At 51.8% G+C, this 18,356-nt stretch overlaps 2 protein-coding genes across 2 annotated transcripts; both read right to left on the minus strand.

Annotated features, from left to right (window-relative positions):
• Positions 1 to 1,287: 1,287 nt before the first annotated feature.
• On the minus strand, positions 1,288 to 2,716 carry LOC136789013 (E3 ubiquitin-protein ligase Topors-like). The gene is made up of 2 exons (XM_066988273.1): positions 2,540 to 2,716; positions 1,288 to 2,406 (listed from the first exon to the last, which is right to left on the minus strand). Exon 2 carries the CDS (start codon positions 2,317 to 2,319, stop codon positions 1,288 to 1,290), a length of 1,032 nt encoding a protein of 343 aa, XP_066844374.1. The 5' UTR covers positions 2,320 to 2,406; positions 2,540 to 2,716.
• Positions 2,717 to 7,124: 4,408 nt separating this feature from the next.
• LOC136789105 (E3 ubiquitin-protein ligase Topors-like) lies at positions 7,125 to 10,674 on the minus strand. The gene is made up of 2 exons (XM_066988744.1): positions 9,104 to 10,674; positions 7,125 to 8,970 (listed from the first exon to the last, which is right to left on the minus strand). The coding sequence occupies exon 2, from the start codon at positions 8,881 to 8,883 to the stop codon at positions 7,852 to 7,854; it is 1,032 nt and encodes a 343-aa protein (XP_066844845.1). The 5' UTR covers positions 8,884 to 8,970; positions 9,104 to 10,674; the 3' UTR covers positions 7,125 to 7,851.
• Positions 10,675 to 18,356: the final 7,682 nt, after the last annotated feature.

Genomic DNA, 18,356 nt, shown 5'->3' on the forward strand with positions numbered 1-18,356 from the left:
TTACTAAACCCTCTTCTCTGAAATAGGCCATTATGGACTGCCCGTTTTTCTAAGCTGTTTCCCATCTCCCCATCTTCTTTTTCTTCTGTCTTCTGTTGTCTCTGCTGTATTTGAACTGGCCTCTGGATGAAGGTTTATTTAAACAAACTAGAGACAAAGACATTTCAACCACAAGAATGTGTTTCCACTTAGATTCCAGTTGCTTTGGTTTTGTATTTTGCCACTTGAATCTTTCTATTTAGTAGCATTTCCACCTAAGACCGATATTAGTGTTCTTTCTAGATGAAGTTATCCCAAAGAATTTTGCATTTTTTTACCTCTTTAGTTCAGGTTTTTTTTTTGTTGTTTTTTTTTTTTTTTTTACAACAGCAAGAGGTTTCTCTGTATTTTTTTTATATAACTGTCATGAAGTCCTGTTGCGAAGCAGGAAACAAAATCAATATAGAAGGCAAGCCATACCACCTCACCTTTGAACTGCTGTACACTTTTCACTTTTCTCTTTTCATTTAACAGTTTTCTTCAGTTAATTTCTGATATGACCTTGTGACTAGTGTTTTGTATTTCAGCATATTTCTACATCGCAGGTCACCTCAACGGGAGAGGCACTTGGCTCTCCAGAAAACTTGTGAGGAATCAGGCTGGTTTGTTCAAACAGGGCAAATTCCTCTCTGGCCTTTCTTGTTTCCGTTTGAAACACTTAACTGGGGCTTGGATTAGGTCAATGAAGAATAAATCTAAATCTAACCATTCTTAAACTGAAATCAAAATGCCCACGTGTTGCTTTGACCAACTTAGCCAAAGCAGCCCCAGACTGTGGATAGGCGAGGCTTGTGCCTGCCCTCTGCTCCTCCTCAGGGCAGCCTTCAGATGCCTGTGCTATCTGACCGTATTGCCGAGTGACATTAAGCCACACAGACTGCTTCTGGACGCTTTCAAGGGCTACCAGTCTAATAGGTCAAATGCTGATTTATATCAAAAGAATAAAATGCAGCTGGAAATGTACTGCAGTGTGAGTTACTAGAACAGCTGCTGGAAAAGAGTTTTAGAACATTGTTTGAGCTGAGGTTCTGCTATGATAAAGCAATGGCATTTCAAAGCACATTAATCAGCCATGACCAAAGGGACAGTGGGGGCCAGCAGGGCACGGGGACGGCACCAGGAAAAGGGAGGGAAGGCAGCAGCATGCACGGGGCTGTGCCAGCTCTGGTTTGAATCACACCGAGACTTTTTCTGTGGTATATTCAATCTATTTTATTGTTCTTTATTTCATAAACTACAAGATCCCTGCTAGAAGCGCCGGGGGGGCGGCCTCTTGCAGGGCTGGGCAGAGTCTTGGGCACTGCCTGCCCGGGTGCGCTTCCTGGGGCGCCGGGACCCCCGAGTCGAGCGGTGAGGAGTGGAGGGTCTGCGCCTGCAGGCCCGGGCAGAGGGACCTGCTGCTGCCTCCTGCCCCAGCTCTTCACGGGGCTCTTCCTGCTCCTGGGGGTTGGCTGCAGCTGGGACTTCGCCAGGACCCCCATGCCGGAAAGCGCTGGATGTGCTGGGCAGCTCCCCCATGTCAGGGCCTGCGTTGCTGTTGGAGGGCGCGGGGCTGGTGCTGATGGTTCCCTGCATGGAGGCAGTGGGACCAGAAGCACCTGCAGGGCTGTCCTCCTGTACCCCAGCAGTGTGGCCACTCTCGAGGCCCAGCAGCCTCCGTGCCTCCTCGCCGCAGAGGCCCACGATGGTGCCGACGAGCCCATCGATGAGCGGCACGGTGAGGGGCCCCAAGGCGGGCTGTGTGTGCTGAATGATGGCGTCCCTGTCCAGCCCCATCACACACAGGGAGTGCAGGAGGAAGCTCTCTGCAGCTCTCGCCTGCCACCAGCGTGTCCCATAGATGGCTGAGAGCTCGCGGCGCAGCCAGGGCAGCACAGGGTCGAGGATGTCCCTGCGCTCCCTGAACAGCACGGCCCAGTCCTCGGGCAGGAGGCCGCCCACAGCAGCGCGGGGATCGGGCTCCGCATCCCTCTCCTCGGCTGGCACAGAGGACGCAGCCGGCGCTGCAGGGCTGTGGGGGGCGGTGGCGCTGCCTGCCTGGAAGCCAACAGGTACGGGCACTGCGGGAGGGGAGACGATGCATTCCAAGTAGTCCTCCTCTCCCCGCACGGAAACCTTGATGCTTCTCATGCCCGTCCTGCAGAGTGGGCAGCTCGCCTTCAGCTTTGCCCAGCGCTGGATGCAGCCCAGGCAGAACCGGTGGTTGCACGGTGTTGCATAGGCCACATCCTTTCGGCCCTCCCGGCAGACGGGACACGTCCACGCCTCCTCTGTGGCCATGGTCTTCACGCTAAGGTGCGCTGGGGAGAGCTGATGGTGACGAGCTGCTCCCCTGCACCGGCACTGCAGAAGCGGGTATCGCGCACGCTGCGAGGAAGAGAGAAGGTCACTGGCTGTGCCCCGGCCCCTCAGCAGGAAACCCCCCGGCCCCAGCCCCACGGCTGGGTGGTCCCACGTCCCCCGCGGGCCGCCCCGGGGCACGTGGCCCCACACAGCTCACCTGCGCTGCTGCAAGTGCTCCTCACAGGGCCCCGGCTGCCTGAGCCAGGCAGGGCCGGGGAAACACAGGCACTGCCTGCGGGGACGGGCACTGAGAACAGCTGCCGACGGCCCCACAGCACAGCTCCAACAAATCCTTGCTCGGCACTCCAAGCCTCGCACAAACGCTCAGCGGGAGTCCAGGCACGAGCCAGGCTGGGGCGGGCTCTGCCTGCGCCCCAATATGAGCAGCGAGGGCCGTGAGGTCACAGCCCGTTGCTGGGTGACCTCAGAGCCCATCGCTGGGTGACCTCAGCATGGGGAGACATCACGTTGTGCTGGGTGGCAGCCGGGCGGGTTTTCACAGAATCACAGAATCGTCTAGGTTGGAAGAGACCTCCAAGATCATCTAGTCCAACCTCAGCCCTAACACTAACAAGTCCTACACTAAACCGTATCACTAAGGGCTACATCTAAACGTCTTTTAAAGACCTCCAGGGATGGTGACTCAATCACCCCCCTGGGCAGTCCATTCCAATGCCTAACAACCCTTTCGGTAAAGAAGAAGTTCTTCCTAACATCCAACCTAAACCTCCCCTGGCGCAACTTTAGCCCATTCCCCCTCGTCCTGTCACCAGGCACGTAGGAGAACAGACCAACCCCCACCTCTCTACAGCCTCCTTTAAGGTACCTATAGAGAGCGATGAGGTCTCCCCTGAGCCTCCTCTTCTCGAGGCTAAACAACCCCAGCTCACAGTATCACAGTATCACAGATTTCTAGGTTGGAAGAGACCTCAAGATCATCGAGTCCAACCTCCGACCTAACACTAAGTACTCCACTAAACCATATCGCTAAGCTCTACATCTAAACGTCTTTTAAAGACCTCCAGGGATGGCGACTCCACCACCTCCCTGGGCAGCCCGTTCCAATGCTTAATAACCCTTTCGGTAAAGAAGTACTTCCTAACATCCAACCTAAAACTCCCCTGTTGCAACTTTCGCCCATTCCCCCTCGTCCTGTCACCAGGCACGTAGGAGAACAGACCAACCCCCACCTCTTTACAGCCTCCTTTAAGGTAACTGTAGAGAGCGATAAGGTCGCCCCTGAGCCTCCTCTTCTCCAGGCTGAACAAGCCCAGCTCCCTCAGCCGCTCCTCGTAAGACTTGTTCTCCAGACCCCTCACCAGCTTGGTCGCCCTTCTCTGGACTCGCTCGAGCACGTCCATGTCCTTCCTGTAGCGAGGGGCCCAAAACTGAACACAGTACTCAAGGTGCGGCCTCACCAGAGCCGAGTACAGGGGCACAATCACTTCCCTAGCCCTGCTGGCCACACTGCTTCTTATGCAGGCCAGGATGCTCTTGGCCTTCTTGGCCACCTGAGCACACTGCTGGCTCATATTCAGCCAACTATCAACCAATACTCCCAGGTCCCTCTCGGCCAGGCAGCTTTCCAGCCACTCATCTCCCAGCCTGTAGCTCTGCTTGGGGTTGTTGTGCCCCAGGTGCAGGACCCGGCACTTGGCCTTGTTGAACTTCATACAGTTGACCTCAGCCCATCGCTCCAGCCTATCCAGATCATCCTGCAGAGCCTTCCTGCCCTCGAGCAGATCGACACACGCACCTAACTTGGTGTCGTCTGCAAACTTACTGAGGGTGCACTGGACGCCCTCATCCAGATCATCGATAAAGATATTAAAGAGGACCGGCCCCAGCACCGAGCCCTGGGGGACACCACTAGTAACCGGCCTCGAACCGGATTTGACTCCATTCACCACAGCTCTCTGGGCCCGGCCATCCAGCCAGTTTCTAACCCAACAAAGCGTACGCCAGTCCAAGCCCCGAGCAGCCAGTTTCTTGAGGAGAATGTTGTGGGGAACTGTGTCAAAAGCCTTACTGAGGTCAAGGTAGATCACATCCACAGCCTTCCCCTCATCCACCAAGCGCGTCACTTTGTCATAGAAGGAGATCAGGTTCGTCAAGCAGGACCTGTCTTTCATAAACCCATGCTGACTGGGCCTGATTGCGTGCTTGCCCTGCAAGTGCCGCGTGATGACATTCAAGGTAATCTGCTCCATGAGCTTCCCTGGCACTGAGGTCAAGCTAACAGGCCTATAGTTCCCCGGATTATCTCCAGAGAACGAGACTGTCCCAGGATAAGAACAATGGCTAAGGAAAACGAGACAAACACTTGCAGAATCGGCAAGAACAAGAAGCTACAAAATCTTGGGCCCTTCCATTTCCAAAACAAACAAACAAAAAACAACAACAAAGAAATTAAAGTTTAGTCAAATAAAACTGTATATAGAGGGCGTAGTTACAAGTGTAGGTTGTGGGCCTGTAGTACTCAGCCAGTGAGGAAAGGGGAGGAATTAAACATCGGGTAACAGGGGATATAAGGTAATGATATACTGTTACTGTGCACCCCTGTTCGCAGGACACACAGCATTGCAATTGTGAATAAATGAATAAATTAGCTTCCCAGAAGACCCTGTCTGAGAAAATTATTGAGATATTTCTTATACCAATAAACATGGGAAAATCTGCAATCCTAGGACCTATGTAGAGAGAATGTAACAAACCGTGTGAAGGGAACAATGAGAACAAACGTCATTACAATACGTTCTCTTTATTTTTAACTTTTAAAATAGCCTTTTTTTCTGCTACGTGGATTTTCATCTCATGATCGGCGGATTAATAAGGCAAGTTTCTGCCTTAACTGTTTGCCCGGTTGGGGCATTTGTGACCACGGAATCACAGAATGGCTGAGGCTGGCAGGGCCCTCAGGAGCTCATCTGGTCCCACCCCTGCTCCAGAGCCAGGTGCCCAGGCCCGTGTCCAGGCAGGTTTTGAAGATCCGTAGCGAGGAGACCCCACAGCCTCTGGGCAGCCTGTGCCAGTGCTCAGCCACCCGCACAGCACAGAAGTGCTGCCTGGTGCTCAGAGGGAGCTTCCCGTGCTCCAGTTTGTGCTCACTGCCTCTTGCCTTGTCCTTGCGCACCACTGGCAAGAGCCTGGCTCCGTCCTCTTTGCACCCTCCCTTCAGGTATTTATGGACGCTGATGAGATCCCCCTGAGCCTCCCCTTCTCCAGGCCGAGCAGTCCCAGCTCTCTCAGCCTTTCCTCCCATCCTTTGATCAACTTGCTGTCTGTTGGAGTCTTCCCAGTATGTTTGGGTCTGCCTTGTACTGCGCAGCCCAGAGCTGGACACGTTGCTCCAGGTGCAGCCTCACCGGTGCTGAGCGGAGGAGGAGGATCAGCTTCCTCAGCCTGCTGGAGACACTTTGCTCCTGCCAGCCCGCCTCTCCAGCCTGCTGAGCCCACCTGGATGGCAGCGCGGCCCTCTGGTGGGTCAGCCACAGCCTCAGTTCTCTGTCATCTGCAAATTTATCGAGGGTGCAATCTACCCATTGTCCAGATCGTTAAGGAAGGTGTTAAACAGGACCAGACCCAGTATCAGCTCCTGGGGTACTCCACTTGTTACTGGCCTCCCACCAGGCCTTGCACCACTGACCACAACCCTCCGTGTCCAGCCGCTCAGCCAGTTTTCGATCCATCTCAATGTCCGCTCATCCAGCCATACATCAAAAGCTACTCCATGAGGACCTTACGTGGGACAAACGCCTTACCATAGTCACAAAGACAATGCCCACTGCCCTCTCAGCCATTGGGCTGGTCACGTCATCTTGGAAGCTCATCAGGTCCGTCTGGGATGACTTCCCCGTGCTGAATCCATGCTGACTACTCCTGACGATGCCCATCTTACACCAACAACCTTGCGTTTTCTGGATTTCAATCCCCAACCTATCTATCATATTTTGAAATGATGATCAAATTATTTTACCTAGACATGAGAGTAATTATTTTCATATATTGGTCCCCACAGGTGAGCCACACACACATATGCACACACCCACCCACACACATGTAGGTATATAAACTTCTGTTCCATGAAATACACGCTGCTCCAAATGAGGGGACAGCAGACAACAGACTCATCAAGCTGCAGGATCTAAGGCTGGCACTTAAATAAAGTACTCCTAATCTTGTCTACACCGTGTCACCTCTCAAGTGGTAACTGATCCACTGGGCTGTTAAACTAACTCGAAATGCACTTTATGATAGTGAACACACGCTTCCTTTTTTATCCTACAAAAAACCCAAGCCATTAAGCAGCGAGAGCATTCTTGCTGAGCAGCGTGACAGAGGCAGGAGGGCTGGCGGTGTGCTGCGACTCCGCTTAACCACCGCGTGCTAAAAGAGTGTGAGCAGCAAGTGCCTTCTGGCAGTGGTACTTCCTTTTAAAAAGCAGGGAGTGTTTTCTTTACACTCCACGTTAAGGATTTGTCTTTTTTTTTTTTCTTTTTTTTTTCTTAAGACACACTAAAGTGTTTGAAGCTGTTATAACTGCAGTAATCAGAATGTAATTATACCAGCAATGGGCCGGCACGTGCTGCAGCCTTCCAGAGCAGCAGCCAGGTGTAAAAAAGTCATAACATGAGTGAGCGGACTGCAAATTGGCAAAATGTTCCAGAAGTGTAGTGTAAAAAGAAAAATAATAATAATAATAATAAAAATTTGAAGTTACTTGGAACTTTGGTAGAAAATATCTTATGCAGGTTTGCATCTTGTGCAGGTTTGCAGGCACCAGACCACTGAAGGTCTTCTGGGTCGGAGGGAGAATGTTTGAATCAACCTGCTGCTTCACAGTGAAACAGTGTAATGAACAAAGTAACTCTGGCATGTTTAGAGGCTTGGGAGCAAGCAAGCAACTTGGCAGCAGGATTCTTCAAAAGCTTTGGGAAATTGCCGTAGGCCTTTCCACTCGGTGTCTGTGGTCCTCGCGCATCCAGAAATGTACTCCAAGCACCTGTAAGTGTTACTATGTGCTTTCAACTGATACTCTTTGTACAAAACAAAAAATAAAATAAAAGCCCACAACAAAAAACACCACATTTTACACTCCAATAAAATTCTTAACCTTTATTTTTATGAATCAGACCAAGCAAGAAGTGTTTGTAATGGTTAGGAGTTGTTTAGCAGTTACACTTGTTTTTCAAAGCCCATGATTGTGTTCCTGGCAGTGGCATGGGGCACAGGATATGTTTCCGGTCATCCCAGGGTTGCTTCTACCATTGCAAGTATGAGGTGCTTTCCTTCGTGGGTGTGAGGGACAGTGGGGGCCAGCAGGGCACGGGGACGGCACCAGGAAAAGGGAGGGAAGGCAGCAGCATGCACGGGGCTGTGGCAGCTCTGGTTTGAATCACACCGAGACATTTTCTGTGGTATATTCAATCTATTTTATTGTTCTTTATTTCATCTCCCGCAGGAGCCCTGCTAGAAGCGCCGAGGGGGCGGCCTCTTGCAGGGCTGGGGAGAGTCTTGGGCACTGCTCGCCCGGGTGCACTTCCTGGGGCGCCGGGACCCCCGAGTCGAGCGGTGAGGAGTGGAGGGTCTGCGCCTGCAGGCCCGGGCAGAGGGACCTGCTGCTGCCTCCTGCCCCAGCTCTTCACGGGGCTCTTCCTGCTCCTGGGGGTTGGCTGCAGCTGGGACTTCGCCAGGACCCCCACGCTGGAAAGCGCTGGATGTGCTGGGCAGCTCCTCCATGACAGGGCCTGCGTTGCTGTTGGAGGGCGCGGGGCTGGTGCTGATGGTTCCCTGCATGGAGGCAGTGGGACCAGAAGCACCTGCAGGGCTGTCCTCCTGTACCCCAGCAGTGTGGCCACTCTCGAGGCCCAGTAGCCTCCGTGCCTCCTCTCCGCAGAGGCCCACGATGGTGCCGACGAGCCCATCGATGAGCGGCACGGTGAGGGGCCCCAAGGCGGGCTGTGTGTGCTGAATGATGGCGTCCCTGTCCAGCCCCATCACACACAGGGAGTGCAGGAGGAAGCTCTCTGCAGCTCTCGCCTGCCACCAGCGTGTCCCGTAGATGGCTGAGAGCTCGCGGCGCAGCCAGGGCAGCACAGGGTCGAGGATGTCCCTGCGCTCCCTGAACAGCACGGCCCAGTCCTCGGGCAGGAGGCCGCCCACAGCAGCGCGGGGATCGGGCTCCGCATCCCTCTCCTCGGCTGGCACAGAGGACGCAGCCGGCGCTGCAGGGCTGTGAGGGGCGGTGGCGCTGCCTGCCTGGAAGCCAACAGGTACGGGCACTGCGGGAGGGGAGACGATGCATTCTAGGTAGTCTTCGTCTCCCCGCACGGAAACCTTGATGGTCCTCATGCCCGTCCTGCAGAGTGGGCAGCTGGCCTTCAGTTTTGCCCAGCGCTGGATGCAGCCCAGGCAGAACCGGTGGTTACATGGTGTCGCGTAGGCCACATCCTTTCGCCCCTCCCGGCAGACGGGACACGTCCACGCCTCCTCTGTGGCCATGATCTTCACGTCAAGGTGCGCTGGGGAGAGCTGATGGTGACGAGCTGCTCCCCTGCACCGGCACTGCAGAAGCGGGTATCGCGCACGCTGCGAGGAAGAGAGAAGGTCACTGGCTGTGCCCCGGCCCCTCAGCAGGAAACCCCCCGGCCCCAGCCCCACGGCTGGGTGGTCCCACGTCCCCCGCGGGCCGCCCCGGGGCACGTGGCCCCACACAGCTCACCTGCGCTGCTGCAAGTGCTCCTCACAGGGCCCCGGCTGCCTGAGCCAGGCAGGGCCGGGGAAACACAGGCACTGCCTGCGGGGACGGGCACTGAGAACAGCTGCCGACGGCCCCACAGCACAGCTCCAACAAATCCTTGCTCGGCGCTCCAAGCCTCGCACAAACGCTCAGCAGGAATCCAGGCACGAGCCAGGCTGGGGCGGGCTCTGCCTGCGCCCCAATATGAGCAGAGAGGGCCGTGAAGTCACAGTCTGTTGCTGGGTGACCTCAGAGCCCATGGCTCTGGGTGACCTCAGAGCCCATCGCTCTGGGTGACGCCCAAAAACTAAAGCACGTGTCTGAAAGCATTGCCCAGACGTTTTGTGAACTCCAGCAGGCTTGCTGCCCTGACCACTTCACTGGGAGGCCTGGTTCAGTGGCCAAGCCCCGTGTCAGTGAAAGATCTTGTCCTCACCTCCAGGCAGACCCTCCCCTGTCACAGCTCCATGCCATTCCCTCCACTTTTGTCACCGTCCCCAGAGAGCAGAGCTTAGCGCCGGGCCCTCCGCTCCCCTCGTGAGGAAGCTGCAGGTCGCCCTCAGGCCTCTCCTCAGTCTCCTGCAGGCTGAACAAACGCAGGCACCTCAGCCGCTCCTCATCTGTGCTGCCCTCCAGACCCTTCACCACTCTGAAGCCCTCCTTTGGATGCTCTCTCTCTAAGAGGTTTATGGCCTTCTGATAGTGCCGTGCCCAAAAGTGCACACAGGACTCGAGCTGATGCTGAAAGAGCGCAGAGCAGAGCACAGCAATCCCTGCCCGCGACCGGCTAGCGATGCTGTGCTGGAGGCACCCCACGATGCCGTTGCCCCTCCTGCCTGCCAGGGCCCACGGCTGACCCACATTCAACTTGCCGTCGACCGAAAGCCCCAGAGCCCTCTCTGCAGGGCTGCGCTCCAGCCTCTCCTCCCCCCAGACTGTCCGGACAGCCAGGGTTGCCCGTTGCCAGGTGCGGAATCCCTCACTCGCTCTCGCTAAACCTCATCTTGTTGGGGATTGCCCAGCCCTCTGATTTGTCAGGATCTCTCTGCAAGGCCTTCCTCCCCTCCATGGAGTCAGACGCTCCTCCCAATTTAGCATCGTGCCTAAATGGACTCAAGACGCCCTCGAGTCCTGCGTGCAAGTCAGTTAGGACAACATTGAAGAGAACTGGCCCTAAAATGGAGGCCTGCAGAAGCCCCCTAGTGACTGGCCGCCAGCCCGATGCAACCCCATTTACGATAACCCTTGGAGCGCGACCCGTCAGCCACTTGTTCGCCCATGGCATTATGCATTGCTCTAGCTGTGTGCTGCTCAATTTGTCCAGAAGGAGACAGTGAGAAACAATATTGAAGCTGTGCTGAAATCCAAACAGGTGCCATCAGCTGGCTTCCCTTGGCCAACTAGACGGTTGAGCACTTCCGAAAAGGAAATCAAGTGCGTTAAGCAGCACTTTCCCCTCATGAACCTGTGTTGGCTGTGATCAATGACTGCATTGTCCTTCAGGTGATATTAAGAACTCCCAGAATACTTTTCACCATGTTTTTACCATTTTTCCCTCCCAATTGATTGGGGGGAGTTGAAAAATCATAAAAAAATAATAATAATAATAATAATAATAATAAAGAGAAAATCATATTCATGTTCATAAGAAGAACAGGAATAAAAGAATAGGGAAGGTAAGGGAGGCAAAGTGCAACCGCTGACCAGCTGCTGACAGATGTCCATCCTATCCCCAAGTAGCAACCCTCATACCAGCCTGGCCTAGCAGTTCCTAGTAATAATTCAGCACCATGCCCTGTGTCAGGCAATATCCCTTTGGCCTTTTGCAACGTCCCTGTGTGAAGCATTTTGTACACAACAGATGCAAATCTGCTCCCATCCACTGCTTTCTCTGTTGAATGTAGAAGGGCAACATTGCTGACAAATGCTCTCTTGCAGCCCCTAGTCTTACATCTCGATCCTTAAGCAAGCTGCATTTAAAAAGGAAACGGGAAAGGGGAAAGTGAAAAGGCAAAAGGGAAAGGGAAAGGAAAATGGAAAGGGAAAGGGAAAGGGAAAGGGAAAGGGAAAGGGAAAGGGAAAGGGAAAGGGAAAGGGAAAGGGAAAGGGAAAGGGAAAGGGAAAGGGAAAGGGAAAGGGAAAGGGAAAGGGAAAGGGAAAGGGAAAGGGAAAGGGAAAGGGAAAGGGAAAGGGAAAGGGAAAGGAGAAATAAAAATTTAGGAATGGCTATATGGAAGGAGAAGCGTCTTTCCTCCACATTGCATATGGGGACCAAGACTGAAGCAAAGGAACCTTTGTGGCTGAACCAGAAGAATTGGAGGTTAATTTGAAAATGTTCTTCTCTAGGCCAAAGGAAAAAATGCACTGAACACTAGGTCAAGGCAAGAAATAGAAAGCTCTTCTTGAGGACAGAAATCTCAAAACCTAAGCACAACATCGGGGGAAGATTAGGGCTGTCCAGAGGAAGAAGAAATACCCACAGAGTGAAGTGGCAAACCCATCCCTGGCTGGAGTAGGGTTGAAAGTTGTAGCCTCTGCTTACACACACGATGGCAAGTACAGCAGCAGTCTCTGCGCAAAGCAGACTTTAAAAAGAGAACCCATTCCTAAACCATGGGAGAGATCCTTGACACAATAGCTCTCAAAGTCGTGAAGAGAGCAGAAGAGCGGTTTTGCACACAGCGTTTGCTGTTTCCATTGCTTGTTAGGGTTATGCTTTCCTTGTATACAGCATCTGCATACAGATGCTGCGAAGATTCCAGGTCGCTCCCTGTCACTGGGTGAATTTGCACGAAGGAGAGTCCGAATGGAGGGAAACTGGGCTGCATGGACTCAACTACTAAGCCTCATGCTTAAGGAAGCCAGCGTCCTCCACAATTACACTTGGCAGTCGGTGCCTGGACGCTGCCCAGTTCTGGTGGCATAGAATCACTGAATCACAGAATATCCTGAGTTGGAAGGGACCCATAAGGATCATCGAGTCCAACTCCTGGCACCACACAGGTCTACCCCCAAATTCCGACCACGTTGTTATAAATTACGTAGCCCCCCTTCCTGGTACTGCGGCTGCGTCGACTGTTGCTAGGGGGTCGTCTCCCGTCCCTCTGGTGGTCGCACGGATGAAGGCCGTAGTCTTCCTCCGCTTGGTATGTGGTGTTTTTCCCTCCTTAACCGGTCATGTTGGTTTGTCTTAAGATAGGACAGTGGGTTATCAATTTTGCAGTTATAGTATTTACACAAAGTTCTCTCAACTTTCCGTCCGAGACAGCAACAGGCAGGGAGCCTCAAGGTCCTTACAGCCACCTGGCGACTCCCTTTGTTCCTTCTTAATATAGCCATGGGAAATAATGAACAAACATGCTTCATACACCACAATCCCTCCTTTTTCTTTTACTTACTTATTTTGTTCATTAATTCCTGGTATGCCTGTCTGCTGAGCGTTAGAGTTTCAGCATCCTCACTCGTGGTTATGGGTTCATATTTGGCACTGATATGCATCAAATGTGCTGCCTCTAAACAGTTTTTTACAATCGCGATTACTCGATTCAGAATACATGGTCCAAAAGTTAGACTCAACATTAATAACAACAAAGGTCCTGCTATTGTCGACAGTAAAGTTGTAAGCCAGGGTGAATAATTAAACCAAGAGTCGTATCAATTCTGCTTAGCCTCATTTTCTCGCTTTCTTTTTTCTAATCTTTCTCTGAGCTTCATCATTGTATCCCTCACTACTCCCGTGTGGTCTGCATATACACAGCATTCTTCTTTCAAGGCGGCACATAATCCACCGTCTTGTAAATACACCAGATCTAATCCGCTACGATTTTGCAAAACAACTTCCGATAATGACCTTGCCGATTTGTCCAGGGCAGTAATTGACTGTTCAACTCGAGCTAAGTCTTCATCTACAGCCACACGTAGGGAGGTGAACTCCTGACTTTGTCTGACCAGAGAGGCAACTCCAGTGCCCACCCCGGTGCCTCCCAGAATTATCAACGTTGCCAATGTTATAGCCGTGATTGGTTCTCTTTTTGTTGAGTGGTTCTCTGCTACCGTGTGCCGTGTATATACGTATTCTTCAGAATGGTATAGAATTCTTGGTACAATTATCACCTGTATACAGAAATCTTGAGATACATTAAAGAGTTCAAGTGATAAACAAGGGGTAACACCTATCGATGAGCAGACCCATCTAGCGTTGTTTGCGGGAATTAACCACCTTTCTTTACTTCCTGGTGTAACCTTCTCCGTAATACTGCATAGATGGAGCTTCTCACTAGGGATTGTACCTACACACCTGCCATTCCCAGTTACTTCCGTCAATGTTATTCCTACATCCCTCCCCCAATTGCATTGTGGAGGGTTGGGGTTACGTGAACGGGTGGCCTCTCCCAGATCCCCAGTGGCGTCATCATATGGAGGCCTTATATCAAGGCATAACCAGCAAGGTTTAGGGATGTTGGGAATTGTTTGATTCAATAAATAATAACTAGCATCCACGATTTTCCACATGTTATTCTCTGTCATCCCTTCATTTTTTTCATATTTTTGGCCTACTGATTTATTAATGACCTTCAGTGGTTTTGGGCTCTTTGGAGTTCGTATTTCAGAAGCTTGTTGAATTCTTAAAACATTTCCTGACAGTTCTTGGTTTGGTCCTACCCGTTGGGGGCTCTTAATCTCTTCTTTCCTCTTCTATATACTATCCCTCCCCTATCAGCTCCGGATTCATGCAACCTAATTCCCCAGCGTTGTCCTAGGGTCCACCTTTGATCTCCCGGTTGGGTTACATTGATGTATAGGAATTTGCAATCTGACCTGGAGAGGGTGGCGTAATGCTGTAGTTCGCCCTTATGGTTACATCCTGGTGGCCCGTACCCACCTTCAAATATTTGTCCGCTCCAGCTCCGGGATTCCAGTCTGTGGCAATAGTCTCACAACCCCAATAGGCACAAAAGTATTCATGTGGATAGTTACAATACGGTCTTCCCGGGTTAGAACTTGGGCACATATAGAAGCTCAATTGACCAGAACATATGTTTGGTACATTTTTGCCCCATGTCACAAGGTCACACAGTAAGACCTTACAACTAGGGCCCCCAGCGGTAATTATTTGCTGCACAACATGGTAATCCTCCCATCTAATTAGGCTCCAAATAAAAGGTTGATGAGGGTGCGCAGACCCAGGAACAGTGCAAACACTTACACCTACTACTATGTATCGCAAAAAGTGGATAGGGCCCATTTTAGGAGTTTTTTTTTTTCTTTTTTTTCTTTTTTTTTTTTACCTGGCCACGCAGTTCCCCACCGTTTCACTCTCTGCCTCGCTTGTCAGTTCGGTTGCGGCGAACTACAAGGTGCGCGTTCTTCTCGGCAGCAGTAGTGCTCTTCAGGGGTGTTTCTCGGTTAGCTGCAACCTCTTGCCTGTTACCGATCACACAGAGCCCCCCTCCTCCCCCTTTTTACGATACATAGACAGTGACAGTATATATTATACTTATCGAGGCCGTTTCAGAGTGAGCTTTAAGTCATCAGGCCCTGCGACCGCTTCCCATTCACTTGTCTGGATTGGTCCCTTCACACGACTGGCATGCGTCCACCCCTTCTCAGCCGTCCGGATAGCTGTCTCTGTGGTAAGTAAAACAACATAGGGGCCTTCCCACCGTAGTGTTAAAGATGTTTCTTTCCATGTCTTAATTAGAACCTTATCTCCAGGCTGTATTCTATGGATTGCTATATCTAACGGGGGACGCTATGCCACCAAGCCTTTCGCTTGTAATTCCCTCCATCTATTCATCAGCTGTATTAAATAAGGTGTTAATTGAATGTCCTGTATCTGGGGGTGATCAGATGGCATCTCTAGATCATAAGGCATACCGTATAGTATTTCAAAAGGTGAGATTCCGACATCGGCTTGAAGCTGTGTTCGAATATTCAGTAGTGCAAGTGGTAAACATTTCACCCAGGAGGATTTTTTCTCCATCATAAGCTTTGTTAGTTGCTTTTTAATTTCCCCATTCATTCATTCTACGAATACGTTCTTCATTCGTGCCACGGAGTATGATATTCCCAACTTGTCCCCAAGGCTTTCATAGTTTCTTGGGACACTTTTGATATAAAGTGCGGGCCTCGGTCAGAATCAATTGTTTCTACAATCCCGTACCTCGGGATAATGTTTTCTAATAGTATTTTTACCACAGCTTGGGCCGTTGTTCTCGTTGTCGGGAAAGCTTCCACAAAGTGCGTGAGATGGTCTACAATTACTAATAAATATTTCTACCTTCCCACTTTTGGAAGTTCTGTGAAATCCAATTGAATTCTGGCAAAAGGTCGGTGCGCTAATTCCCGACCTCCTAACACTCTTTTCCTCATTTGCCGGGCAGTCACTCTCTTACAGACAAGACAATCATGCACAACTCCTTTTGCTACATTGTATATTCCAATACACATATATTTTGTAGCGAATTGATCCACTAGTGCTTGAGCTCCCCAGTGGGTGTTCTCATGAAACCTCCGTAGCACTCGCACAGCTGCAGACTTAGGAAGCATTTCCCGTCCATCAGGCAATACCCATTTACCCCCATCTATTTCTTTTATGCCCATTTGAGCCATTTAATCCTCTTCTGGCTGCGTAAAAAAGAGTAATGTATATATGGGTCCGTGTAAATAACAACGTGACTAAATGCACAGTCCAAACGCTTCTTAAACTCCAACAGGGTTGGTGCAGTCACTACTTCCCTGCGAAGCCTGTTCCAGTGTGCGACAACCCTCTCAGTGAAGAACCTCTTCCTGATGCCTATCCCATCCCCAAGGAGCAGCCCTCATTCCACCCTGGCCAAGCACTTCGTAGCAATAGTTCAGCACGATGCCCTGTGTTATGGAATATCCTTTTGGCTACTTCAGCTCAGCTGTCCTGCTGCTGTCCCCTCCCAGCTCCTTGTGCACCGCAAGTCTCTTTGCTGGCAGACAAGTGCTGGCATAACCCGTGCAATAGTGTCCCTGGTAAGGTCCTGCTCTCCATGGCAAGCCCCTCAAACATCGCATTGGTTTTTCACGTTGACAGTAATGAGGTAGCAAAGAGAAATCCAAGAGTGATCAAAAGGGACTTTACGGCTTTGCGGCAACTGGTTGCAGGATTAGGTGCACAAGCAGTGTTTTCCTCCATCTTTCCAGTAGCAGGTATCAATACCGAAAGGAACACGCAGACCCAGCAGATGAACAAGTGGCTGCGAGGCTGGTGCCACCAACACGGTTTTGGGTTCCTTGCTGCTGGGAAGGTCTACATGACACCAAGCCACCTGGGTCGTGGTGGGAAGCACCTTTCTCAGAGGAGGAAAAGGATTTTTGCCCTGGAGTAAGCAAGGCTGATTGTCAGGGCTTTAAACTTAGATTCAAAGGCGGAAAGGGACAAAGCCAGGCCTGCCAGCGATAAGCTATGGACTGCACACCAAAACCGGAGGGACCATGTGCTAGCAAGACCCTTCAGTGTGCCCAGCGAGGGGCTGGCTTCAATGAAGCACATCTGAACTATTTCTCCACAAGCGCATGCAGCATGACAAACAAGCAAGAGGAGCTAGAAGCCTTGGCCCCATGCCAGAGCTACGACACGGCTGGCATGAGTGAAAGCCGGTGGGAAGAGGCCTGTGACTGATGCGTTGTGATGGATGGTTCCAGGCTCTTCAGAAGGGACGGGCAGGGCAGGTGAGGCTGGGGGGGCCACGCGCTGTGTAACGGAGGCACTGGGCTGTACGGAGCTCCCAGTCGGTGACAATGGGGTTTAGAGCCGCTGGGTAAGGACCTAGGGACAGGCAACTGAAAGGGATGTCGTTGTGGGAGTCCGCTATAGACGAGCTGGCCGGGATGACGGCACTGATGAATCATGCTTTAAGGAAGTGAGAAAATTTCTAGATCGTCTGCCCTTGTCCTTATGGGGCACTTCAGCCTGCCAGACATCAACCCGGAATATCACATCGCAGAGACAAAGAGGTCCAGGAGATTCCCGAAGCACCTTGATGCTATCTTCTGGGTACAGGTCCTAGGAGAGCTGACTAGGAAAGGCGCCCTCCTAGACCTGCTGCTTGGAAAGAGGGGGGGTCTTGTGGGTGAAGTGTAAACGGGGACACTTCAATCTGAGCAGCCTGGACTGGTTGTTTTGCTGTTTTTCTGCGGCCCTGCTCAGGTACGTGAGCATCCCCATGGTGCACTTTACAACCAGGTTCTCTACCTGGGCAGCAAGATCTTGCCCCAGTGCAGCAGCCCCCATGGGTTGGCCCCTGTGCTGCCAGCAGCTCTGCTTCCATTGCTTGAACCTCCTGCGCAGGGCCTTTGCCACCATCCACAAATCAGGAGAAAGAGCGAGCGTTTTTCCCATTCTGCCATATCTAAAGGCAGCTGGAAGAGGGGAAACATAACCCCCATTTTTAAAAAGGGAAAAAGGAAGACCCGGGGAAACACAGGTCTCAGCTCTGTGCCCAGTCAGATCATGGAACAGATCCTCCTGGAAACTATTCTAAGGCACATGGAAAAGAAAGAGGTGAGTGGTGAACAGCCAGCATGGCTTCACTAAAGGTTTGCCTTGACTGACAAACCTGGTGGCCTTCTACAGGGCGGTTACAGCATTGCTGCGTAGGGGAAGAGCAACTGACATCATCTACCTGGACTTGTGCAAAGCCTTTGGCACTGGCCTGCACCATATCCTTGTCTCTAAGTGAGAGAGACACGGATTTGATGGATGGACCACTCGGTGGGTAAGGAATTGGCTGGATGTCCACACTCAAAGAGTTGTGGTCAATGGCTCAGTATCTAAGGGGAGGCCAGTGAGGAGTGGTATTCCTGAGGGGTCGCTATAGGGACCGGTGCTGTTTAACATCTTTGTCGCTGACATGACCAGTGGGATTGAGTGCCCCCTCAGCAAGCTTGCAGACACCAAGCTGTGTGGTGCTGTCAAGACGCTGAAGGGAAGGGATAGCATCCAGGAGAACTTTGAAAAGCCGGGGAGGTGGGCTTGTGTGAATCTCCTGAGGTTCAACAAGGCCAAATGGAAGGCCCTGCATCTGAATTAGAGCAATCGAAAGCACAAATACAGGCTGGGCAGAGAATGGATTGAGAGCAGCCCTGAGCAGAGGGTTCTGGGGGTGCTGGTTGCTGAGAAGCTCGACATGAGCTGGCAATGTGTGCTTGCAGCTCACAAAGCCACTCGTAGCCTGGGCTGCACCAACAGCATGGTGGCCAGCAG

Source organism: Anser cygnoides, chromosome Z (genome assembly GCF_040182565.1).
Source record: "Anser cygnoides isolate HZ-2024a breed goose chromosome Z, Taihu_goose_T2T_genome, whole genome shotgun sequence".
Lineage (NCBI taxonomy): Eukaryota > Metazoa > Chordata > Aves > Anseriformes > Anatidae > Anser > Anser cygnoides.

Excerpts from the sequence above, each read along its gene's own strand:
- LOC136789105 (XM_066988744.1), bottom strand. The coding sequence starts at position 8,883 with ATGGCCACAGAGGAGGCGTGGACGTGTCCCGTCTGCCGGGAGGGGCGA.
- LOC136789013 (XM_066988273.1), bottom strand. The coding sequence starts at position 2,319 with ATGGCCACAGAGGAGGCGTGGACGTGTCCCGTCTGCCGGGAGGGCCGA.